General features: G+C 36.9%; 2 protein-coding genes across 2 annotated transcripts in view; both read right to left on the reverse strand.

Annotated features, from left to right (window-relative positions):
• Positions 1 to 27,815, reverse strand: part of EPHA6 (EPH receptor A6) — a 1,095,310-nt gene that overhangs the window by 544,341 nt on the left and 523,154 nt on the right. The gene's annotated exons all lie outside the window — the stretch shown is intronic.
• LOC141559611 (methenyltetrahydrofolate synthase domain-containing protein-like) lies at positions 24,090 to 26,488 on the reverse strand. The gene is given in 5 exon segments (XM_074297399.1): positions 24,090 to 25,548; positions 25,550 to 25,588; positions 25,590 to 25,849; positions 26,014 to 26,342; positions 26,388 to 26,488. Coding segments are annotated over 5 exon segments (1,080 nt in total). The 3' UTR covers positions 24,090 to 25,197.

The raw sequence follows: 27,815 nt of genomic DNA on the forward strand, positions 1-27,815 counted from the left end.
TTTGAATGAAGTTTAAGAAAAATCTATGGTCATGAAGATTAAAAATGGAAAACAAAATATTTCAAAACAGAATTGAAATTATTCAGTTTTCAAAATCTGAAAACTATTGAAAAGTTGGGTTTCCACAGAGTGTTACAAGTTTTCAGATGATGGAGGATAGTGGGTACCATTGACCAAGAGGTTTTCTGAATGTGAGAGGTTAAAGAAAGTTAAGATTCCACAGAACAATTAAATTTCAATCTCTCAGAAGTCTTAAGCAAACAAGGAATTGGGAAATTAGAAACGCACAGGTGGATTCAGCAGATCAGAAAGTCTTGTGGTTTTTAAAAAACTACAAATTTAAGATAATAGTTGACCCAGTTCAGACTAGTTGGGGTCCACAAACTGACTTAATCAAATCACTATTGTGCCTACTTATGTGGATTAGAGGCTACCCCGGGCTGTGTCTCCCGCTGTTCAGGTTCTTAACTGCCCCAAGGAAAAGCCCCTGGCAGCAGAAGGTGGCTGTACAGCCGTGTCTAAATTGGTGTTAGGTCACTTCCAGTTTGGGATGATTATATTTTCTGGCTTTTTATTTTAAAATGGCTTTGATTTCTCTTCTGATCTACTGTTTTACAAGTAGAGCAGAGCTATCAGCCTATGCCAGATTCCTCTACCTCAGTGGCTTCTCTGATCCCAGAGTTCTCCCCAGCCTGTTTGGCATAATGTGCTAGCCCCTAGTCCAACCCTGTCTGTGCCAGTCTTTTTTTTCCTCCCCTCAGAACCGACCTTTTCTGTCGAAATTCCAGATTCTTTTCGGCTGGTAAGTAAGGCTTCTAATCCTTGTGGTTTTTATCAGTCCAGCATGATTTTTGAGGCTGATTTAACTAGTTGGTATTGAGGGTAGAAAGGAGCTTAGAAATGCGTGTGTATATTCTCCGCCATCTTGGCTCTGCTCCCTCAAGATTTTTTTAAAAGAAAAACTGGTGTCATATCTTAGAATCAGAAAATAAAATAGAAATTTGAAAAAAAAACAAAAACATTTCACTTATTACTTCCTGAAAAATACAACAACAACAACAACAACAACAACAACAAAATCCCAGCAATATTATAGTGAAATTCCAGAATTTCCAGGTCAACGAGATAATATTGCAAGCAGCCAGAAAGAAATAATTAAAGTGGTGTAATGTTCTGGTTAGCTTCCTAGCAGTCTTGGGATGAGCCTTTGTTTCAGCAGAATAATTACTATGAGAATAGTCAAGGACTGGGGGGCTTGGACAAGCTATCCCGCCCTCAAGTTCCTGCATGAGCCCTTGCCATCAGGAAGCACTGAACTTAGGCATGTAGGAAACTGTCTGAGGAAGACCCCAGTCTCCGTCCTGAATTCAAGCAGGAGGAACTGCCTTCTCACCATTGCAGTGAACACCACAGGGGCTGAACTGGCCCCCTGGCATCCTGCTTCCTGGTAGGGATTTGGGGTCCGGCCCTGTTTCCCTTTTATCCTAGGACAGTCTGAACATCTCAGGGGCTGGTAAGCTGAGTGCTCAGTGCTGATACTGTGCACCCCCTCTGTCTCCTTCCACCTCTCCCCATAAAGAGTGGAGAAACTAGGAGGGAAGGTTCAAGATCTTTGCTTATTTTTTTCTGGTAAGACTGAGGAACCAATCCCCTATTATTTTAAAGAAAAGCAGTACAGTTAAAAGATTTCCAAGAGCTTAAACTACATTCTTATCTCACAAGCAGGTATACACTCATGCCCAGGCCCTGTCTCACAAAAGAGCAGGGTCTTTTTAAATCAATACCAAGGCCTGCTGCCTCCCCTAACTTCTGAGTCCATGCCTTTTAATCCCAACCCCTGGAGAAATTAGCTTTCCTGAACTGTGGACTATAATCTTTCATTCTCAGCATTTTCTCCTACTCCCCTTTAAAAGTGAGATGGCCCATCAGCATTCTACAAGCAGCCCACAGAAGGGACCTGATGCATTTTCCCATTCCTGAATGTCATCATCTCCACCCTGGATGATACCCCATTTTTAATCTGTTCCCGAGATCTGTTTTCTCTAGGCTTCAAACTTTGGATTCACAGCTGCCCTTCAGCCCTGGAGAACATGGGACAACTGACTGGGGACAACTGACTTGGACAAACATCCCTTTAATGCCCTGCTGCCATCCCCCACACCTCACGCCTTACTCCTGGCATGAACCCTCACATCTCTATGACCCTTGTCAGCTCAAAGCACTTAGAGGGGTGACTTCTTGAGGGGGGATTGAAGAGGGCATCCTGCTACTCTGAAGATCCTTGGAGAAAATCTTCAACTCTGCCTCAATAAGGGACACTGCCCCATGTTTTTTTTTTTCCTTAAATAAATTTAAGTTTTAACTGCTTGAGGGGGGAATGATGAGGAAACCCCAAAACTCTTAAAAGCTCCTTGGACTCTGCCTCCAGGAAGGGACCCCACCCCAAGCACAAACAGTTTCATCTTATCTAAAAACCCATTGAATTCTATTCAAATTCTAACCCTGGCTGAAACTCAAGCAGGAAGCCAACCTGGGACTCTGCCCATGAGCCCCTTCAGATTGTCCAAAGCCCCTCTTATAAAAAGAGCCAAACTGAATTCCACCCTTTGCAGAGATCACAAACGTGGCATCCTTATGCTGGCCATGTCAAGGATTTCTACCCACTGGAACTGTGCTTCCAGTGTCCTTTTATCTCTACCCTCAACTTTACTTACTAAACTTTACTTCCAAAACCCACAATAAACCTCTTTTATCAATTTAAAAAAAAAAAAAAAAAAAAAAAAAAAAAAAAAAAAAAAAAACCTACTCAAGGATAAAGTCCAAAGTTTTTGTTATCTCATTCCTAGTCTGTCTCCTTCACCTGGAGGCCCTCCAGAATGGGTATTGGTTTCAGTGCAGGAGGGAGGAGAGTCACCAGGATGATCTCTATCTTGAAATCTCTCTGAGTCAGAGAACTTGAGTACCAGCCTCTAGTCCTCTGTCTTCTCTCTCTTTTGGCTGAATTTATCTCTAGTTTATAATACTCTGTAAAGTTCTTGAATTGTGAGGGTCTGGTTGTCTGCTCAATTATAACCCTTCTCTGGGAGGAAATCTGTAAAATCTTTTCCTCTATGTGCAGGTTTCTTGGGATCTCTGAATCTCCTCCAACTCTTGTCCTTCCTCAAATCAGACTGGTCTCCTTTCAGCCTGCCTGGTGTCAAAACTTTATCCCAGAGTTGATTCTCTCAGACCCAATGCTGCCCTTCTTTTATCCTCCCAGAGAATGGGTGTGGGATAACGCAAGGGCTTCTGGGAAACATTACTTCAACCAATGAACTTGCTCCTCTTAGAATTCCTAAGGTGTAAATTCCCTTTAAAGGCCAGAACCAAAGGTCTGAGCCAGAGAACTGTCAAATCAACCTGAGTTCACACCTTGCCATTGTCCAGACTACCTGAGTTCTCACCTTGTTTTTTGTCCAGACAACCTGAGTTCTCACTTTGTAATCCTAACATCTCCCCTTTCTTTTGATTTAGAACATAGGGTAGTCATGACCTTGAAACATAAATCCATCAATATGGGAGGTATTACACATAATTACATAAATTACATAAGCACATAGTAACATAGTACCATAATACGTGCTAGAAGTATGTAACAAATAACATGATCAAATAATCATAAATTGAGAATTTATAAATGTCCATAAGTCCATGTCCATTAGTCTCATCTTGTGTTAGGAAATCCAATGATTCCTGCTGGTTTTTAAAGTTCTTTAACAGTCTTCTTATTAGCCATGCTCTTTCAGTGTCAGATGTTTCTTAGATTTTCTCCTTTGTTTTGAGGTCTTTCTCTTTTTCTGTCTTTCTCCGAGGGACAAGGCGAATACGACTCGTTAGCACCCATCTGATTCCTTCTCCATCTGAAGAAATACAAGCAAACCCTCTCTCCCAGGCAGTTAATCTATCTAATTAACTTCTATTTAGCGCTTTCTAAATCTCTTCTCATCATCTGACAATTACATTGGAGTTGTTTGCACTGGACACAGCCCTGTTGATTTAAAAGGCCTGTATTCTCCCCAAGTGTAATCCTTTTTTGCAATCTGATTGCCTTTCAGCTGATTTATCAGGTAATCCCTTTCTGCCATGTGATTGCTTTTCTGCTGGTTGATCAAATCAGAGTCCTGATCTTCTAAAGGCTCTTTAGGTGTAACATCAGCTGCCATCATGCCCCAAGTCTTTTTTGCCTGGAGCCCTGGACCTGGGCCCCTCATCCCATTTCCCTGAATTATTCTACACTCTGATGCCCAATGGAGTCCTCTGTTGCATTTTGGACATGGGGTTTTAGGTCTTCTTTTACCCTGTCTTCTCACTCTATCTCCATACTTACACTGAGCTCTTAGATGTCCAATTTTTCCACATTGAAAACATCGCCAAGTTTCTCTAGAAGTCCCTTGCCAGGAGGGACCCTGTCTTTCCATGTTCATCATAGTCTGGGTATAAAAAACATTTGTTTCCACTGTAGCACAGCATCTTATGATCTCCTCTAAAGGAGCATCTTTGTCTAATTCCCATATAATTCTTTTGCAAATATCATTGGCATTTTCCTTAGCCAGATGTTTGGTCATTATTTCTGTAGCTGCATTTTCTCCAATAGTTCTTTTGACAGCAGTTTGCAAATGTCCCACAAAATCTGCAAAAGGTTCATTGGGACCTTGCTCTATTTTAGTGAAACCCTCTCCCTGATTTTTCTGTCCAGGGAGGACACCTCAAGCTTTTATTGCAGCCTTAGCAATTTGCTCATATATTGTCATGGTATAATTAATCTGTTCTGAATTCTCTCCATGCTGACCTTCACCAGTTAAGTGCTCAAAAGTGAATTTTGTGTTAACTCCTATTTCCAAATTGCATCTGACTTGGATTTTACATAATTCTTGAAACTCCGCAAGCCATAACAAATTTTCTCCAGGTTGTTGGCATGTCCTTGCTATGGATTTCCAATCATTCGGGGTTAGGACTTCATAAGACAAACCATCTAATAACAGTTTAATATAAGCTGATGTAGCCCCATAAAGGGTACAACCTTTTTTCAAATCTTTAATTTTATTCAAATCTAAAGGTGCATATTTTCTTTTATGACTTACAGAGTCAATATCTTCAGTCATAGTATATGCGTGTATAAAATCACTTATATCCTGTCTTTCACTCTTAGCTTTAACCAATGCTTTTTCTAATCTTGTCATAGGCTTAGGCTGCTTCACAGTCAATTCTGTTTGTGTTTCTGCCTCTTCCCCTCCTCCTTCTTCGTCCACCTCTGAAGGTGGAGTTGATTTGGGCCCGTCAATAATCTGCTCTCTAGGTGGGGTTGAAGCTTCTTCAAGAGAATCAGAGTCATAACTCCCTAATTCCTCATTTAAATCCTCTTGCTCTTGGGCAAGATCTTGATCTTTCCTTTTTTCCTCACACTTCCTCCTCTGTTCATTTTTAAAACTTTTCCTTCTCCTACAACTTGCTTGATAGTTTAAGGCTAATTGAACTATGTTGTAGATATAAAATACCTCTGCAGAAATTGAACGAGGCCCATTTTTTTTGCATGAAATTCTTTCATTTCAAATCCTACTAGCTTCCAGCTATCTACATCTATTTTTTCTTCCTCTAAGAACCAAGGGGACGTGCGATTTAATGCAGCCAAAAGTTTATCAATCTGTACCTAGGTCTCCTCAATTATCTTAATTATACTCTCTGTAGTACCACTCCTGAATGGGGGTGGAGCTGAGGCTGCCGCTGGTGCTGGGGCTGAGTTGGCTGAGGTCAAGGGAATGTCTTTAGCTAACACCTACCCCATTTCAGCTATAAGAAATTGCTGGTTTAGCCCTTAACAAGTTAAGTTCCTTATTTGTCTATTAGAACTCTCACTTAATCTTTAACAAAGTTTCTTTGTTACTCATGGGTCAGAGAGACTGAGATCTGGATCAGAGGCTTGTCCCTGTTTAGGCGCCAAATTGCGTTGGTCCAGTCTAGCTCCTCTGAAGGGCTCAGAATAAGTCCTTAAATGTGAAGGTCTGGGCTAAATCCTCTGAACAGGTCAGAATAAGTCCTTGTCAGGATAAGCAAAAGTCCTTGCCCTACGTTGGGGGCCAATTTGTAAAGTTCTTGAATTCTGAGGGTCTGGTCGTCTGCTCAATTATAATCCTTCTCTGGGAGGAAATCTGTAAAATCTTTTCCTCTATGCACAGGTTTCTTGGGAGCTCTGAATCTCCTCCAACTCTTGTCCTTCCTCAAATCAGACTGGTTTCCTTTCAGCCTGCCTGGTGTAAAAACTTTTTCCCAGAGCTGCTTCTCTCAGACCCAATGCTGCGCTTCTTTTATCCTCCCAGAGAATGGGCATGGGATAACGCAAGGGCTTCTGGGAAACATTTATATATATATATATATATATATATATATATATATATTTTTTTTTTTTTATTCATTTTTCCAAATTATCCCCTCCCTTCCTTCACTCCCTCCCACCAATGACAGGTAATCCCATACATTTTACATGTGTTACAATATAACCTAGATACAATATATGTGTGTAAATACCATTTTCTTGTTGCATATTAATTATTAGCTTCCGAAGGTATAAGTAACCTGGGTAGATAGACAGTAGTGCTAACAATTTACATTCACTTCCCAGTGTTCCTTCTCTGGGTGTAGTTATTTCTGTCCATCATTCATCAACTGGAAGTGAGTTGGATCTTCTTTATGTTGAAGATTTTCAGTTCCATCAGAATACATCCTCACACAGTATTGTTGTTGAAGTGTATAGTGATCTTCTGGTTCTGCTCATTTCACTCAGCAACAGTTGATTTAAGTCTCTCCAAGCCTCTCTGTATTCCTCCTGCTGGTCATTACTTACAGAGCAATAATATTCCATAACCTTCATATACCACAATTTACCCAACCATTCTCCCATTGATGGACATCCATTCAACTTCCAGTTTCTAGCTACAACAAAAAGAGCTGCCACAAACATTTTGGCACATACAGGTCCCTTTCCACTCTTTAGTATTTCTTTAGGATATAATCCCAATAACAGCAATGCTGGGTCAAAGGGTATGCACAGTTTGACAACTTTTTGGGCATAGTTCCAAATTGCTCTCCAGAATGGCTGGATTCTTTCACAACTCCACCAACAATGTATCAGTGTCCCAGTTATCCCACATCCCCTCCAACATTCATCATTAATTGTTCCTGTCATCTTAGCCAATCTGACAGGTATATAGTGGTATCTCAGAGTTGTCTTAACTTGCATTTCTCTGATCAGTAGTGATATGGAACACTTTCATATGAGTGGAAATACTTTCAATTTCATAATCTGAGAATTGTCTGTTCATATCCCTTGACCATTTATCAATTGGAGAATGGTTTGGTTTCCTATAAATCAGGATCCGTTCTCTATATATTTTGGAAATGAGACCTTTGTCAGAAACTTTACTTTTAAAAATATTTTCCGAATTTGTTACTTCCCTTCTAATCTTGTTTGCATTAGTATTATTTGTACAGAAACTTTTTAGTTTGATGTAATCAAAATGTTCTATTTTGTGATCAATAATGATCTCTAATTCTACTCTGGTCATAAATTCCTTCCTCCTCCACAGGTCTGATAGGTGGACTATTCTCTGTTCCTCTAATCTATTTATGATCTCATTCTTTATGCCTAGATCATGGACCAATTTTGATCTTATCTTGGTATATGGTGTTAAGTGTGGATCCATATCTAATTTCTGCCATACTAATTTCCAGTGTTCCCAACAGTTTCTTCCGAATAATGAATTTTTGTCCCTAATGTTGGTATCTTTGGGTTTGTCAAAGATTAGATTGCTATAGATGTACCCTTTTTTGTCCTTTGTATGAATCTGTTCCACTGATCTACTGGTCTATTTCTTAGCCAGTACCAAATGGTTTTGGTGACTGCTGCTACATAATATAGCTTTAGATCAGGTACACTTAGATCACCTTCCTCTGACTTTTTTTTTTCATTACTTCCCTTGCAATTCTCGACCTTTTATTCCTCCATATGAATTTTGTTGTTATTTTTTCTAGGTCATTGAAATAGTTTCTTGGGAGTCTGATTGGTATAGCACTACATAAATAGATTAGTTTAGGGAGTATTGTCATCTTTATTATATTCGCTCGGCCTATCCAAGAGCACTGAATGTCTTTCCAATTATTTAAATCTAACTTTATTTTTGTGGCAAGTGTTTTGTAATTTTTCTCATATAATTCCTGACTATTCTTTGGTAGATGGATTCCCAAATATTTTATACTCTCAACATTTGTTTGGAATGGAATTTCTCTTTGTATCTTATGCTGTTGCGTTTTGTTGGTGATATATAAGAATGCTGAGGATTTATGTGGATTTATTTTGTATCCTGCCACTTTGCTAAAATTCTGAATTATTTCTAATAGCTTTTTAGCAGAGTCTTTGGGGTTCTCTAAGTATACCCTCATGTCATCTGCAAAGAGTGATAGTTTGATTTTCTCATTTCCCACTCTAATTCCTTGAATATCTTTCTCGGCTCTTTTTGCCGAGGCTAGCATTTCCAGTACTATATTGAATTGTAATGGTGATAGTGGGCACGCTTGTTTCACTCCTGATCTTACTGGGAAAGGTTGCAGTTCATTTCTATTGCATATTATGCTTACTGACAGTCTTAAATATATGCTCCTGATTATTCTAAGGAATAATCCATTTATTCCTATACTCTCAAGAGTTTTTAGTAGGAATGGATGTTGGATTTTGTCAAATGCATTTTCTGCATCTATTGAGATGATCATATGGTTTGTATTCATTTAATTATTAATATGGCCAATGATACTAATAGTTTTCCTAATATTAAACCAGCCCTGCATTCCTGGTATGAATCCTACTTGACATAGTGTATTCTCCTGGGGATGATTTTCTGAAGTCTTTTTGCTAATATCTTATTTAAGATTTTAGCATCAATATTCATTAAGGAAATTGGTCTATAATTTTCTTTCTCAGTTTTCGATCGACCTGGTTTAGATATCAGTACCATGTCTGTGTCATAGAAGGAGTTTGGTAGGACTCCTTCATCCCCTATTTTTTCAAATAGTTTATATAGCATTGGGGCTAATTGTTCTTTAAATGTTTGGTAGAATTCACATGTAAATCCATCTGGTCCTGGGGATTTTTTCCTGGGGAGTTGATTAATAGCTTGTTCTATTTCTTTTTCTGAAATGGGACTATTTAAGCAATTTATTTCTTCCTCTGTTAATCTAGGAAGCCTATATTTTTGGAGGAAGTCATCCATTTCACTTAAGTTATCAAATTTATTGGCATAAAGTTGGGCAAAGTAACTCCTTATTATTTCTCTAATTTCCTCTTCATTGGTGGAAAGATCCCCCTTTTCATTTGTAAGACTATCAATTTGATTTTCCTCTTTCTTTTTTTTGATCAAATTTACCAAAGGTTTATCTATTTTATTGGCTTTTTCATAAAACCAACTCTTGATTTTATTTATTAATTCAATAGTTTTTTTACTTTCAATATTATTGATTTCTCCTTTTAATTTTTGTATTTCAAGTTTAATTTTTGGTTGGGGGTTTATAATTTGGTCTTTTTCTAGCCTTTTAAGTTGTAAGCCCAATTCGTTAATCTTCTCTTTCTCAATTTTCTTCAAATAAGCCTCTAAAGATATAAAATTTCCCCTTATTACTGCTTTAGCTGCATCCCAAAGATTTTGGTATGATATCTCATCATTGTCACTATCTTGGGTGAAATTATTAATTGTTTCTATAATTTGCTCTTTCACCCAGTCATTCTTTAAGATGAGATTATTTATTTTCCAATTACTTTTTGGTCTAATTACACCTAACTTTTTACTGAATGTAGCTTTTATTGCATTGTGGTCTAAGAAGAAGGCATTTATTATTTCTGCTTTCCTACATTTAATTTTGAGATCTTTATGTCCTAATATATGGTCAATTTTTGTATAGGATCCATGAACTGCTGAGAAGAAAGTATGTTCCTTTCTATTGCCATTCAGTTTTCTCCAAAGGTCTATCATACCTACTTTTTCTAATGTTCTGTTTACTTTTTTAATTTCTTTCTTATTTGTTTTGCGGTTTGATTTGTCTAAATCTGAGAGTGCAAGGTTGAGATCTCCCACTATTATCGTTTTACTGTCTATTTCTTCTTGCAATTCTCTTAACTTTTCCTTTAGAAAGTTAGATGCTATACCACTTGGTGCATATATGTTTAGTATCGATATGGCTTCATTATTTATGCTACCTTTTAGCAGGATATATTTTCCTTCCTTATCTCTTTTAACTAGATCAACTTCTGCTTTTGCTTGTTCTGACATAAGAATAGCTACCCCTGCTTTTTTGGCTTTACCTGAAGCATAATAGATTCTGCTCCAACCTTTTACCTTTACTCTATATGTATCTCCCTGCTTTAAGTGTGTTTCCTGTAAATAACATATTGTAGGGTTCTGATTTTTGTTCCAGTCTGCTATTCATCTCCATTTGATGGGAGTGTTCATCCCATTCACATTTACAGTTAAAATTAATAATTCTGTATTTCCTGCCATCATATTATCCCCAGATTATGCTTTTTCCCTTGAACCCCCCTGAACCCCTTCCCAAATATTTAATTTATAGACCCCCCTTGTGACGTGCAGCCCTCCCTTTTTTTTAGTATCCCTCCCCCCTCCCTTATTCTCCTTTTCTTTTTCCCTTTTCCTCTCCCCCCTTTTAATGAGGTGATAGAGAATTCTCTGAAAAACAAATATGACAATTATTTACTCTTTGAGCATCTTCTGATAAGAGTAAGATTTACACAATGATTCTCCCCCTCTCTAAATTCCCTCAGATATGGCGTATTTTCTATGCCTCTTCCTGGGATGTAGTTTCCCTCTTTTTATCACTTCCTCCCCTTTTTCTGATACTACCCCCTTCCCTTTACTACACCCCCTCCTTTTTTTTTCTTTTATATCAGTAAAATCAAATTATCCATGCGGACTTTCTATATACCCACAACAGAGTTACAGTTCTCAAGGGTTCTGTGTACCTTTTTCTGTTTCTCTTCAGTCTTGTGGATGTAGATCAAATTTTCTGTTTAAGTCTGGTTTTTTTCTTAGAAACATATGGAATTCCTCTATTTCATTGAATGACCATCTTCTTCTATGGAAAAAGATGTTAAACTTAGCTGGGTAATTTATTCTTGGTTGCAATCCTTGATCTTTTGCCTTTCAGAATATCAGGTTCCAGGCCCTTCTATCTTTTAATGTGGAGGCAGCCAGATCTTGTGTGACCCTTATTGTGGCACCTTGGTATTTAAATTGTTTTTTTCTAGCTGCTTGCAGGATTTTCTCCTTTGTGTGGTAATTCTGCAGCTTAGCCACAATATTCCGTGGTGTTCTTTTTTTAGGGTCTATTTCAGAAGGAGTCCGATGAATTCTTTCAACATCTACTTTCCCCTCTGTTTCTATTATCTCTGGACAGTTCTCTTTGATAATTTCCTGTAAAATAGAATCTAGGCTCTTTTTTTGGTCATAGTTTTCGGGAAGTCCAATGATATGCAGATTCTCCTAGATCTATTTTCCAGGTCTATAGATTTTCCCAGTAAGTATTTGACGTTATTCTCCAGCTTTTCATTTTTTTTTTTGTTTGTTTGACTGATTCTTGGGTTCTCAATGAATCATTCATTTCTATTTGTTCCATCCTGAATTTTAAGGAGTTATTTTCTTCATTCACACTTTTTAGTTCTTTTGTAAATGCCCAATTTCATTTTTAAATGAGTTATTTTGCTCTATGGAATTTTTTTCCATTTCCCTAATTTTTTTTGAGAATTATTTTCTTTTTCCAATGCAGAAATCCTATTTTCTTGAGACTTTTTTATCTTCTCCAATTCAGAAATCCTATTTTCTTGAGACTTTTTTATCTTCTCCAATTCAGAAATCCTACTTTCCTGTGATTTTTTTATCTTCTCCAATTCAGAAATCCTACTTTCCTGTGATTTTTTACCTTTTCTAATTCACTAATTTTGTTTCCCTGCATCTCCTGTGAATTCTTTATTTTTTCCAACTCCAATTTCAGAACGTTGTTATTCTCTATCATAGCTTCTCTTTCCTTTCCCCATTTTTCTTCAAACTCTCTTAACTTTTTAATAGCTCTTCAAGGAGATAGTTATGTGATGGGGGGCAGGAATCGTTACCCTTTAGATTGTTATCTGCTGACTCTCTGCTGTTAGCTTCCTCGGGGTTGGATACCCGCTCTTTCTATGTGTAGAAGGAATCTATAGTTTTTCTTGGCTTTTTACTCATACTTAAAAATTTTGGGGGGGTCTGTCCCTGGGGTATGAAATTATTTATTTATTTCTTTATCAGCTTCCTCCCAGACTGGATGGATGCAGCAGCCCCTGCGCCTGAGCTAAGAGAGAGCCCTGGGAGAGAGTTCCCCACCCCGTCCCTGGAAGTGTCTCAGAGGTGATCAGCACTGCTGTGACTTCAGGGCGCTGTGTTTTAGTGGCTTCCCTGAGGTTGAGACTGAACAGTAAAGGCGACTCAAAGCCTAGCCTATGCGTCACAGTGGGGGGTGGATGTCATCAGCAGGTGACGTGAAAAGCCCCTGCACTCAAACTGGAAGTGTCTGCCAGAAACTGTGCTCCCTAGTTCAAAGGTTCCGCTTCTCTGGGACTTCCCGGGGCTGAGTTCCACAGCGTCCAGCTGAGCAAGGCACTATGAGTTACTGCCCCGCCCACTTTTCAATTTCTTAACTACCCCCAGGTGAAAGCCTGGATTGCCTATGTCAACCACACCCACAGTGCCGAGATCTGCTGAGTCACCCCTGGGATCCGGGAAGATCTAATCTGGTTTTAATTTTTAAGTTGGCTTGATTTCTCTTCTGAACTTCTGTATTATAAGCAGAGAAGAGCTAACAGCCTGTGCCAGATTCCTCTATCTCAGTGGCTTCTCTGATACCAGAGCCCTCCCCAGCATGATCGGCACAGTGTGCCACTACCCCACCATCTGTGCTGGCCTTTCTTCTTCCTCCCCTGGGAGCTGACCCCTCCTGTTGAAACTCCAGATTCTCTTCAGCTGGTAAGTCGTGCTTCCAGTCCTTGTGGATTCTATCAGTCCAGTGTTATTTCTGAGGCTGATTAAATCTAGTTGGTTGTGAGGGAAGAAAGGAGCTTACACAGTAGCGTGTATCTTCTCCGCCATCTTGGCTCCACCCCCCCGACCCCCCCCGCTTCTGGGAAACATTACTTCAACCAATGAACTTGCTCCTCTTAGAATTCCTAAGTTGTAAACTCCCTTTAAAGGCTAGAACCAAAGGTCTGAGCCAGAGAACTGTCAAGTCAACCTGAGTTCTCACTTTGTAATCCTAACAATACTCTATTACAATTACATCATTACAGTGTATTGAGTATAAACCAATCATTATATCACTATGGAACCATTAATTGTTTTAAGATTAAATCAATCACACTGAACTAGAGAACTCACATGCTAAACTAGATAACCATTATCTTATCAATTCCACTGAGTTATCACCTTGTTATCATACCGAGCCTTAAGTATATTTCTCTAGAGTTCCTGCTCTTTATAAAGTGGGAACATAGTTAAGAAAACACAAGATTTATTAGCTTCTACCTTAAAAGATTGTAGGGTCTGTAATAAGATATTTCAGAGGCTAGAAGCTAGTATTATAACCATGAACACTATCCAACAAAATAGTGTAATCCTTTAGGGACAAAATTGGCATTTAATGGAATAGTATACTTCTAAGCATTTTTGATGGGAAGACCAGAGTTGAAGACAGTTATATGACTTTCAAATACAACTCAAGAGAAACATAAAAGGTAAACATGAAAGAAAAAATAGCAAGGGATTCAATAAAATTAAAATATTTATATTCCCCATTGGAAGATGATACTTGCAAATCTTAAGAATTTTATCACTATTAAAACAATTGGAAGGACTAGAGAGTGCATAGGTATAAGTGGATTATGATGCAGTGCTATCTAAAAGAAAATAAAGTAAAATTAAGGTATAAGAAAGAGGATTGCCCAGGAAGAAAGGGAAAGGGAGAGACAGAATGGAGTAAATTATTTCACATATATACACACATACAAAATATTTCACATGTACAAAAGATCTTTTCTAGTAGAAGGAAAGATAAAGGTGGCGTGAGCAATGCTCAAACTCACTCTCTTTTTTTAAAAATTATATTTTATTTTCCCCACTTATGTGTAAAAACAGTTTTAAACATTCATTTTTAAAACTTTAATTCCAAATTCTCTCTTTCCCACTCCACTCTACATTGAGAATGGAAACAATTTCATATAGGTTTTATATATATATATATATATATATATATATATATATATATATATATATATATGTAGTCATGCAAAACATTTCTATAACAGCCATGTAATGAAAGAAAATGTGGACTAAAATAGAAAATTGATCCTCAAAAAAAAATAAAGGAAAAATTATGCTTTAATCTGTATTCAAGCACCATTAGTTCTTTCTCTGGGTACAGATAACATTTTTCATCAAAAATATGACAGAGCTGTCTTGAATCATTTTATTTCTGAGAATAGTTATCATTCACAGATGATCATATTATAATATTGCTGCTACTTTTTACATAATACATTTTACTTTGCATTAGCTCATGGAATTTTTCCTGTTCTTCTAAGAGCATCCTTCTCCCCTTCTAATTGCACAATAGTATCCCATCACCATCACAATTCCCCAATTGATAAACATCCTCTCAATTTCTAATTTTTTGTCCCCAGAAAGAGCTGCTTTAAATATTTTTGGTACATATAGGTTTTTTTTTCCTTTTTAAAAAATCTCTTTTGGAATGTAAAGCTAGTAATGATCTTTGCTAGTATTGGTCAAAAGGTATATATGATTTTACAGCCTTTTGAGCAACAGTACCAAGTAACCAAGAATGGTTAAATCAGTTCACAACTATTATCAACAGTGAAATAATGTTTCATCTTGCTTGTTATAGGCAAGACCTCTGTACTTAAACAAGAATTCTTGCAAGGAATTTCAGTGGAATTGATGAGATATTGGTTATGTAGTTTAGCAATAGTTCTCTAAGTTCAGTATGATTGATTTAATCTTAGAAAAAAATAATGTTTTCCTAGTGATATAATGATTGGTTTATACTCAAAATAAAGCATATAAAGCTGTGACAAACTCAGCCAGAGTCAGAGCCAGATTCACTTACTTCATCTCACACCACTGTGGTGGCAGGCATGTCCTCCTTCATTTCTCCATTGAAACCAAGGCCCATCTGAGCAGAGACAGACTCAGAAAAGGGACCCAGAGACAGATTTATTCCATCATCCACCTTTGTGGTGGCTAAAGGCTGAAGCACAAGCCCTTGGACTCAGAGACATTCATTCCATCTTCATCAGCCTCATAGTGAGTGGCCTGTCTTCCTGCTTCCCCCACTGGGACCAAGGCCAGTCTGAAAGGCTTTCAAGTAAGCTGGCCAGGTCCCCAGACAGGAAACTAGATTGTGAAGGAGGTAATAAAGGATTTGGACTTTAACACCAAGCTATTCTTATGGTGATTACTCTAACTGAAAGGAAGGCTGCTCCAAGACTTCTAGAAAAACAAACAAGAATATTACATTTTGACATCCAATATGGGGCTAAGAACCTACATCTGTGATCCAAAAATTAGGGTAAGTCCAAAAACAGACAAGAAGGAAACTTTGTTAAGGGCTAAAGTAGTGTTTCAGCTGAAATGGGACAAATGTTTAGAAAGGAGCCTTTTTCACATCAAGGAAAACGTGTAGAGAACATGGTTAGACTAATAAAAAGCCAAGGTTTGATTGTAACTTGGGAGCAGATCATTGAACTTTTAGAAACATTACAATACACATATCCTTGGTTCTCAAAAGAAAAAATAATTAGATCCAGAGGAGTGGAAATTAGTAGGAGTGTAATTGAGTGAATATTACAATGATAATGGCCCTGATTCAATTCCTAAAGAAACATTTTATACATATAACTTGATACAATTGGATTTAAGGAATTATATAAGTATTAGAATAAGAAAAAAAGAAGAGCAGGAGGGGGAGAATACTGACAAAGATGAAAAGGATGAAGAATTAGATGAGAAGGGAGTTAAGTACAATTCTGATAAAATTAAGGAGAGTAGTGCTTCACAGCAGGAACCATTAGGGCATTCCCCAACCCCTGACCTACTCCCCTCAATTAACCTTTCATGGGTGGAGGGAGGAGAAGGGGGAGGGGCAATGACATAATCAACACCATCCATGAAGCAGCCTATGACAAAATTACAAAAGGCACTAATTAAGGCTAAAAAAGAAGGGCAGGATATATCTGATTTGATAAATGCATACCCTGTGATTGAAGAATTTGATTCTTCAGGTCAAGCCAGGAGAAGATATACTCCTTTTGACCTGGAAAAAATCAAAGACTTAAAAAAAAAGGGTTTCACTCTTTATGAGGCTGCATCATCTTATGTTAAGATAATATTAGAGAATTTGGCTTATGGAATTTTAACCCCTAGTGATTGGAAATCTACAGCAAGGACACGTTTAGAACATGGACAAAACTTGTTGTGGCTTTTGGTGTATAGTAAACTTTGTAGAATACAAGCCCAATGAAATAGGCAGACTGGAGTTAATATACCTTTGATCAACAATAATTAATTAATAATTAATACAAATCACCTTTGACCAACTAGTAGGTAAAGGTTAGTATGCAGATGTTTTAGCACAGATTAATTACCCTTTGATAGCATATGAGCAAATTGCTGCTGCTGCTATGAAAGCATGGACTCCCTCCCAAGAAAAGATAGAGAGGAAGCCTTCATGAAAATAGAGCAAGGTCTAACTGAACCTTTTGCGGATTTTGTGGGATATCTGCAGAGAGCAGTCATACAAATGACTGGAAAAAATTTAACAACAGGAATAATGATCAAACAACTTGCTAAGGAAAATGCTAATGAGGTTTGTAGAAGAATTATACTGTGACTCCACAAAGATGCTCCTTTAAAGGAGATCATAAGACTCTGCCACAGTGGGCACAAATGCCTTTAATCCCTATGATATGATGCAGAATATATGAAGACAGGGCCCCTCTTGGCAAGGGACTTCCAGAGAGATTCATCGATGCTTTCAATGTGGTTCTCCAGAATATCATATTCCATGCCCTTCTCTCCTTTAACAGAAGCTATTAAATTTTGTGTTATCCCAACTGTGGCTTCACAGAATTGTTTCTTTCTGGATGCTTACAATAGTTTCTTCTTGGGAGCTCTGGAATTTTGAATAGGAGTTTTAATTTGAGAATCTCTTTCAGGAAGTCTTTGGTGGATTCATTCCTTTTCTATTTTATTTGCCAGTTCTAGAATTTCAGAACAATTTTCCTGGACAATTTTTTGAAACATGAGTTTAGGCTCTTTTTAAACAAAAATCATGACTTTCAGGTAGCTCAAAAAAAAAAAAAAATCTCTCTGGGATCTTTTTTCCAGGTCAGTTGTTATTCTAATGATATACTTCACATTTTCTTCTATTTTTTCCATTCTTCTGGATTTCTTTTATTGTTTCTTGATTTTTCATAAAGTTATTGGCTTCCATTTGGTCAACTCTAATTTTTAAGAGATTATTTTCTTCAGAGAGTTTTTATACTTCATTTTTGCATTTGGCCAGTTCTACTTTTTAAGGCATTCTTTTCTTCAACTAGATTTTTGTACTTTACTATTTGGCTTACTCTGATTTTAGGGTATTTTCTTTGATATTTTTTGTATTTCCTTTACTAAGCTGTTGATTTGTTTTCTTTTTCTTTTTTTTCTTGCATCACTCTCATTTGTCTTTCCAATTTTTCCTCTACTTCTTTTATTTGATTTTCAAAATAGTTTTTGATCTTTTCAATGGCCTGAAACCATTTCATATTTTCCTTGGAGGCTTTGAATGTAGAAGCTTTGATTTCATTATCTTCTTCTGAATGTGTGTTTTCATCTTCTTTGTCACCTTAGTAATTTTCTATGGTCAGAATCAAATTTTTACTGTTCTTTGCTCATTTCACTAGCCTATTATTTTATTTTTAACTCTTTGTTAAAGTATGACTGCTTTCATGGTGGAAAGTGCACTATCCTAAGCTTCAGGACTTTTGTGCAACTGTTTTCAGAAGTATATCTAGGGACTTGGGAGATTTTCAATTCTTCCATTGTGGTATAAACTAAGGAGGGATGATTTTACTGTTGTCATCAACTGGGCTCTGATCTGTGAATGTCCACAAGCACTCTTTTCTGCCCTGGAATTGTGAGGAGGGTCTCTACTTCACTATGGTTGTAAGTTCTAGTGTGCCAGAGCTCCTCCTTGCCCAGGGACTGATCCCAAAACTGCAACCTGGATATTCAATATGGGCAAAGCAAGAGAGTCCTATATAAGTCCTAGAAAAGAAACCATTGTAATGTCCTCCAGGCCAGTTATTTGATCCCCTTACACAAATAATTAAAAATAATAGATTGGAGAAGAATGTATGATGTCTCAATTGATATTAAAGATAAAAGCTGAGACAATAATCACAATCTCAGATAAAGCAGAATAAAAATAGATCTAACTAAATGACATAAGCAGGAAAACTATATTTTGCTGAAAGATACCAAAGATAATGAAGTAATATAAAAACTAAAACTAAATACAAATGATAAATGATCAAATTCTGAAAGGAAAGTTACAAGTTTAACAAGAAGATTATATTGGTGGAAGATTCACTTTCCCCTCTCAGAACTAAATAATGTAACAAAAAAAAAAAAAAAAAAGACAAGAAAGAAGTTAAGGAAGTAAATAATTTTTTTAAAAAAAGATAAATATAATGGACCTCTGGAGAAAACTGAATAAGAATAGAAAGGAATATATCTTTTTTTGAATGGTATATATCACTTAAATACACACAAAAAATTGTCTATATAAAAGAGCATAAAACCTCACAGTCAAATGCAGAAAAAAGTAAATGTATCCCTTCAGACCATAAATGTAATAAAATTAAATTCAAGAAAAATCCATGCAAATATACATTAAAATATGCTTGGAAACTAGATAATATAATCTGAAAGAATGAATATGTCAAAAAATACATAATGGAAATAATCATTAATTTCATTAGAGAATGACAAGTGAGACACATATCAAAATTTATGGGATGCAGCCAAAGCAGTACTTAGGGGAAAGATTCCACTTCTTAATGTCTATATCAAGGAAATAGATAAAGAACAGATCAATGAATTGGACATGCAAATAAAAATAAAACTAGAAAAAGAACAAATTAAAAATTCCAATATGAAAAGAGAAATTAAAGTGAAATAAAAAACCCATTTAACTTATAAATGACATTATGAAAAAATTAAAAGACAAACCATTTGTTTCCTTTTAATTTTTTAAAAGAAAAAATATCAGTATCAAAAATGAAAGGATAAATATACCCTAAATAAGAGAAAATTTAAATAATTATTAGAAACTATTTTGCCCAATTTTATGCCCGTGAGTCTAACAATCTAAGTAAAATGGATGAATCTTTACAAAAATATAAATTGCCCTGACTTACAGAAATAGAAATAGAATATTTAAATAACCATTTTAGAAAAACAAACAGAATAAACTCCCTAAAAGAGGGGAAGGGGAACAATAGCCAAAATGGATAGATTCACAAGTGAGTTCTATGAACCATTTATTTCCAACACTACACAAACTATTTAGGATAATAGATCCCTGCCAAATTCCTTTTAAAACACAAATATGATATTAGTACCAAACCTAGAAAAGCAAAAACAGAAAAAAAAAGAAAAAATAAACATTATATAACAATTTTTCTAATGAATAGTAATACAAAATTTAAATAAAATATTGACAAGGAAACTAAAGTATTACGTCATAAAAATCAACCAAATTATATTTATACTAGTAATGTAGGATTGGTTCAATATTAAGGAAATCATCAGAATAATTGACCATATCAATAACAAAAACAACAATATTATTATAGCAATGCATGCCAAAAATGCTTTCGATAAAATGCAACACTCATTCTTATTAAAAACACTAAAAAGGATAGGAATAAATGGAACTTTTGGGTAAGCTAGGTAGTAGAGTATTGGCCCTAGAGTCAGGAAAGCCTTGGTTCCAATCTGGTGTCAGATACTTGACACTTATGTAAGGTGCTCTGCTGTAGGCCCAACAGAGTACCTTTGACAACTGTCCTTTGCAGTGTGAACTCTACCCGGCTCGCCTCCTCTGAGGCCTTCAAAGGTCTCTGGCCACAATCTCTTGAATCTATAGCTTAATAACCGGTAGCGCACTCAAGAACAGCCACGTGTAATCTTAAAAGCCTTTATTATACCTACTCACATAATGCCCTGACTGATGCCATGACTTGTTGGTTCCCAAGTGAACACCTGGTCAGAAGACCCACGTGTTCACTACTAAAATCCTTACCTCTTTTGGCTACCCATCTCTGCTTGGCCACCCAGGCTAGGGAGCCAGGGTGAAGAGCGCCAGGTTAAAGAGAGTGACTGCTGCCTACAGTGGGCTTATAAAGGGCCTGTGAGGTCATACACACAGCCAATCAGCGAGAGAGTCACCCATTACGAAGCTATCTCATCATGGCCAAGATCCCACCTACAAGGCAGTCTTAATATCCACAGAAATTACTTCTGGGCCTCAATCTCCCGATATATATTTTGCTTGACTACTTCTTGGTTTCTCCTTAAGTTTTTCAATAATGTATTTTCTTCACTCACTTTTTTTTATATCTTTTTGTAATTGTCCAATTGAGTTTTTAAGTGAGTTTTTTTCTTCTATGGAATTTTTTTCCATTTTATTTTTTAGAGAGCTGTTTTCTTTTTCCAGCTCACTAATCCTGTTTTCCTTGGAGTTGTTTACATTTTCTAATTCACTCATTTTATTTCTCAATGATTTGATCTCTTTATTCTCTCTGGATAACTCATCCAGGCTCTCTTTCCAAGCTTCCTTTTCCTTTTCCCATTTCTCCTTTATCTCTCTTGTGAGAGCCTTCTTGATTTCCTCTATGAGAGTTTTATGTATTGAGGAGCAGCTCATATCCCCCTTAGGGGATTCCTCTGGGAACAATCTGCTTTTAGTCTCCTCAGGGTTTGAAGTCTTCTCTCTCTCCATACAGAAGCTGTCAATGGTTAGAGCCCTTTTAAATTTTTTGTTCATTTTGTCAGAGCGGGAATTGAAGAAAACAAACTGACAAGAGAAACAATTGGTCTGTTTCTGTGGGGGGAGGATGGGGTTGGATGGTGTTACTGGGCTTCCTCTACAAATTGAGGGAGACAGCCACGAGGTACTAACAGGACAGCATTGGCTGTGCTGCGTCTTCTCTCTGAGGCTCTGAGCACTCAGAGTCACTCCAGGTGGGGGTTGGGATTGGCCGGGTTCTAAGAGATGCTGGTTTTCTGGGTTTTTATTGTTCACCTCCGGTGTTTACTCCCTCTCCACTGCTCCTGGCTTGCTGCCAAGATTGAATATCCACACTGGGGTAAAAATCTTTTCACAGAAACGGAAGAGATCATACCCCTCCCCACTCTGGTCTGAGCTGTGTGAGCTGTGTTTTGCTCTGGCTTGCCTGCCCTCAGTCTGGGCCCAGTCTGTTCGACCCTCCCCTGAGCAAACACAGATCTTCTCTGCTGAATTTCAAGGATGTCTTCTGTTGGTCATTATTTGTGGGTTTCTTTTCCGGTCAAGCATTAACTCTGAGGCTTGTCATGAAGTAAGTCCTGAGAGAAAACATGGAGCTCAAGCAGCTGTCTGCCTCCATGCCTCTTGGCCTGAAGTCCCAAGCTGGGGAATTTCCACTGCCCCAGGCCAAGACCCCCACTGTGTAGATGAAAGGCTGCCTCAGGCTGTGCCCTCCTGCTGAGCAGATTTGTGACTGCCTTCCCATAAGAGCCCCTAGCTGCAGAATGCTGCTGCAGAGCTGTGTTATGGTCTGCACTGAGTCATTCCGGATCCTGAGTGGACACAACCAGATCCTTTTAGTCTCTGGCATCCTTCAGAGTACCCTGCACCCTAGGCTCTAATTTCTCTGCTGGTCCAGTACTCTGCAACCAAAACAAAGCAGTCAGGCTATGGCAGAGAGGTCTTTGTAAACCTTCCAACTGTGGAGGCCAACCTCCTCTGCCTCTCCCTCCCTGCCAGCTAATGATTCTATCCTTCCTGTGCTGGTCTTTTCCTGCCACTCAGGACAATATTGCAATTTTCTGGCAATATTACATATTATCCTCAGCTGGTAAGTTGTTGTAATTCCAATCTTCGTAAACCTTGCCAGTCAAGCATTATTTTTGATGCTGATTTTAAAAATTTGCAATGAGGGTTTGAGAGGAGCTTAGAAAGTCATGAGTGCCTTCTTTGCCATCTTGGCTCTGCCCCTCTTCTTACAACTCTCTTAACTTCTCCTTCAGGAAGTTAAACGTTATACCACTTGGTGCATATATTTTTAGTATTGATACTGCTTCATTGTCTATGCTACCCTTTAGCAATGTATAGTTTTTTCCTTATCTCTTTTAATTAGATCAATTTTTACTTTTGCTTGATCGGAGGTAAGGATGTCTACCTCTGCTTTTTTGAGTTCACCTAAAGCATAATAGATTCTGCTTCAGCCTTTTACATTTACTCTGTATGTATCACCCTCCTTTAAATGTACTTCCTGTAAACAACATATTGTAGAATTCTTGCTTTTGATCCAGTCTGCTTTCTGCCTCTGCTTTATGGAAAATTCATCTCATTCACATTTACAGTTAAAACTACTAATTCTGTATTTCCTGCTGTCTTATTATCCCCAGATTATATTTTGCTTTTTCTTTCTCCCCTTCCCCCATCTCGAGTAATAAACTTATGGGCACCACTTGCCTCAGGCAGATCTCCTTCTTTAGATTCCCTCCTACCTTGTTTGAGTCCCTTCTCCTTTCTTATATCTTTCCCTTATTTTATCTGTATTGTCTTCTATTTAGACTACTCTTTTCCTTTTCCCTTTTCCTCTCCCACTTTTTAATGGGTCGTGAGAAGTTTCTCTGTAAAACAAATATGTCAATTATTTTCTCTTTGAGCCAACTCTGATAAAAGTAATATTCACACAATGTTTATTTACCCCCTCCTAAATTCCCTCAAATATGATAGGTTTCCTTTGCCTCTTCATGACATGTAATTTCCCTCTTTTTATCTCCCCTTTTTCTTGGCAAGAGAGTCTGGATAAATCATCCCAGGCATTTAAAAATAGAGTGGATAAAGAAATCAGATCCTTGAAAAACAAAATTAGTGAGTTGAAAAAGAAAATAACTCTCTAAAAAATAAAATTGGCAAAATGGGAAAAAAATTCCATAGAGCAAAACAACTCAATTAAAAACTCAATCGGACAATTAGAAAAAGAAATAAAAAAGTGAGTGAAGAAAATACTTCATTGAAAAATCAGAATCAAACAAATAGAATTGGATGACTCAAGGAGACCCCAAAAATCAGTCAAGCAAAACCAAAAAAAAAAAAAAAGTCAAATACCTACTTGGGAAGACAACAGACCTGGAAAATAGATCCAGGAGAGACAATCTGAGAATAATTTGACTCCCTGAAAAATATGATGAAAAAAAGAGCTTAGACACTATTTTCGAGGAAATTATCAAAGGGAACTGTCCAGATGTTTTAGAAACAGAGGGCAAAATAGACATTGAAAGAATTCATCAATCACCTACTTAAAGGGACCCTAAAATCAAAACACCAAGAAATATAGTGGCCAAATTCTAGAATCATCAGACAAAGGAAAAAATACTGTAAGCTTCTCGCATAAATCAATTCAAATATAGAGGAACCACAATAAGGATTACTCAGAATCTAGCAGTGTCCACATTGAATGATTGAAGGGCCTGGAATGCAACCAAGAATAACTTACCCAACAAAAATGAGCATCTTTTTCCAGGGAAGAAGGTGGATATTCAACATAATAAACAAATTCCATCTATTCTTGTTGAAAAAACCGGATCTAAATAAGAAGTTTGATCTCCAAATATAGGACTCAAGAGATTCCTAAAAAGGTAAAAAGAAATCTTGGGAAGTATATTTCTGCCATAAAGATATATAAAGAACACATGTATAATTTGCTCTAGAAACTAGAGGTGGAAAGGAAATTATACCAGAAAAAAAGAGTAAAGGGGTGGTACTACAACTCACAAAGAGGCAAAGGTAACCTATTATATCTGAGAGAAAGAAAGAAGGGAGATGAACAAAGTATATATTATATTCTCATTAGAATTGGCTTAAAGAGAAAAATATAAACATATTAGGTTTATGTTGAAACTCCTTCCACTTCATTGAACAGTGGGAGGGGAAAAGTGAAAAGGGAAGAAGTAAGCTAAGGGGAAAGGAATACAGAAATTGTGAGGAAAAGGGGTAAAATAGGGGAGGAACTCTAAGATGAGAGAGGGATACTGAAAAAGGTAAGGCTGTGAAAAGCAAGTGGTGCTCACAAGTTTAATACTGGGGAGGGGTGTAAGGGGGAAGGAAAGGAGAAAAGCATAAGCAAGCAATATAAAATTAGTCCTTTTAACCATTAATGTGAATGGGGTAAACTCCCCCATAAAGAGGAAGCAGTTAGCAGACTGGATTAAAAGCCAGAATCCTACAATATGTTGTTTACAGGAAACACACCTGAAACAGGGTGATACATACAGAATAAAGGTAAAAGGTTGGAGCAGAATCTACTATGCTTCAAGAGAAACCAAAAAAGCAGGGTTAGCCATCCTCATTTCAGATCAAGCAAAAGCAAAAATTGATCTAATTAAAAGAGATAAGGAAGGACATTATATCTTGCTAAAGAATAGCATAGATAATGAAGCAGTATCAATATTAAAAATATATGCACCAAGTGTTGTAGCATCTAAATTCTTTTTATTTTTTTCCCAAAGTAACCTCTTTATTTTCATTATAAAAATGGAGACAAAATACTTTTTAAGAAGTTATTTTTTTTTCCTTGGGGAAAACTTAATAGGTTTGAGAATGTTTTTTCAATGTTATATGAAAGGCCTGACCCTCTGGAAGCATAACAATCTACTTAAAATACACTTAGCAACACCCTCTGACTAAAAACAAAAAAACACACATTTCCAACTCATATATATTTAAAAATAACAATGAAATGTCCCTTTAGATGCTTATTTTGACTTTCTGCCCCAGATCAATTGCAAAAGTGCTTCTGTTTAGAAAGTACAGCCAAAATTCAACTTGTTTTTTCAGGAACATGGAATTGGAAAGAAAATATGAGGTATTAAGCAAGCATGTGTATGTGAAGGGTTTTGTTGTTGTTATTTTTTTCAAAATCCATTTGTGTCCAGCTTGTGTCTGGCTGTTTTTCAAATGTACCGGGTGTGTCTTCTGTAAGGTGAGGTCTTTCCCTGCTTGTTTCTCACAGAAATGAAGATTCTTTAAGATCAGGATTCTTTCCATTATCTCCTCACTGATCATGGACCATATGATGCCCTTTGTGCTTTGCCTTTGTGCAGTCCATCACAATTACTCTGGTAGGAGTGAGGATATATATAATCCACAGTTAGATCATGAGCACCAATCAGGTCTTCAGGTATATCAATCACCTGGCAGTCATGCACAAAGGTTATTACTGGTGTCTCCTCCCTGATTGCTCCCAAGGATACCATCATTGCATATTCCATGTCAGCATAACCTTCTTCCTTCCCAATTCTCCATCTTTTTTCAGAAACAGCCACTGATCCCACCACTATGAAATCCATAAGGACTTTAGAATCCAAACCTATAGCTACACTGTAATTTTTTACACCCTTAAGAAATGATGAGATTGATAGTTTCTGAAAAACCTGGGAAAACTTGAATGATCTGATGCAGAGTGAAGTGAGCAGCTTGAGGAGAACATTGCACATAGTAACTGCAATACTGTAATGATGATCAACTTCAAAAAATAGCTACTCAGATTGAGACAAAGATCCTGAGAAGTGGCACATTTTCTCAAGATTTCTTTTGTTGCTCCAGGTGGTGGGACAATCTTATTAAATAATCCCGTTCTCAATAGTGGTGGAGGAACTAACAAAGTTTTTCTGGCCTGCAGTACTATTAGTCGAACTACTTCCAAAGGTTTATCAGGATCCACTTTAACTTCTTGCATTCTGGAGTAGACTTCTAACTCTCTGATATTTTGGCAGGCCTCATAAGACCCCTTGAAATTAGGAATCCTATGATGGACAGGCATTGGAAAGTCATCTATATTTTGTGCTCCTATATAATCCCAAATCTTTTCACGAATTTCCTGTTTGGAGACACTTCAACGTACTGTGAAGAGACTCACGGAACTTGGCCTAGCTCACTCCCGGCCTCCAGAACCATGCCATGGTTCCAGGCTCCCTCTCCCTATTCGGCCCCAGCCTGCAGGTGTTCCACCAGCTACCTGCCACAAGGCCAGCTCCATGACTGCTCAGTCCAGCATCTAAATTCTTAAAAGAGAAATTAAGAGAGCTGCAAGAAGAAATAGACAGCAAAACTATAATAGTGGGAGATCTCAACCTTGCACTCTCAGAATTAGATAAATCAAACCACAAAATAAATAAGAAAGAAGTCACAGAGGTAAATAGAATACTAGAAAAATTAGATATGATAGATCTTTGGCAAAAGCTAAATGGAGACAGAAAGGAGTATACTTTCTTCTCAGCAGTTCATGGAACCTATACAAAAATTGATCATATGCTAGGACATAAAAACCTCAAAATCAAATGCAGTAAGGCAGAAATATTAAAAGCATCCTTTTCAGACCACAATGCAATCAAAATTACATTTAATAAAAAGCCAGGGGAAAATAGACCAAAAATAATTGGAAACTAAATAATCTCATACTAAAAAATGATTGGGTGAAACAGCAAATCATAGACATAATTAATAACTTCACCCAAGAAAATGACAATAATGAGACATCATACAAAATATGTGGGATACAGCCAAAGTAGTAATAAGGGGAAATTTTATATCTCTAGAGACTTACTTACATAAAATAGAGAAAGAGAAGGTCAATGAATTGGGCTTGCAACTAAAAATGCTAGAAAAAAACCCAGACAAACATGAAACTTGAAATTCTAAAAATAAAAGGAGAGATTAATAAAACTGAAAGTTTAAAAAAAAACCTATTGAATTAATTAATAAAACTAAGAGTTGGTTCAATGAAAAAACTAACAAAATAGACAAACCCTTAGTAAATCTGATTTAAAAAAGAAAAGAGGGAACCAAGTCAGTTGCAATAGAGCAGTAATGAACTTAACCATCTATACTCAGAGAAAGAAATCTGGGAGATTAATATAAACCACTAATAGAAATCCCAATCCCTCTATTTTAATCTGCCTGCATTTTGGATTTCCTTCACAGGCTAATTGTACACTATCTCAAAGTCTGATTCTTTTTGTACAGCAAAACAACTGTTTGGAGATGTATACATATATTTTATTTAATTTATACTTTAACATGGTTAAAATGTAATGGTCAACCTGCCATCTGGGGGGTGGGGGAAGAAGGGGAAAAATTAGAACAAAAGGTTTGGCAATTGTCAATGTTGTAAAATTACCCATGCAAATATCTGGTAAATAAAAACTATTAAAATTAAAAAAAAATTAAAAAGGAAAAAGGAAAATCAAATTGTTAGTCTTAAAAATGAAAAGGGAAAACTCATCACAAATGAAGAGGAAATTAGAGCAATAATTAGAACTTACTTAGCCCAACATTATGCCAATAAATTCAATAACTTACAGGAA

The sequence above is a fragment of the Sminthopsis crassicaudata genome, chromosome 3 (genome assembly GCF_048593235.1).
Source record: "Sminthopsis crassicaudata isolate SCR6 chromosome 3, ASM4859323v1, whole genome shotgun sequence".
NCBI classification, from domain to species: Eukaryota; Metazoa; Chordata; class Mammalia; order Dasyuromorphia; family Dasyuridae; genus Sminthopsis; species Sminthopsis crassicaudata.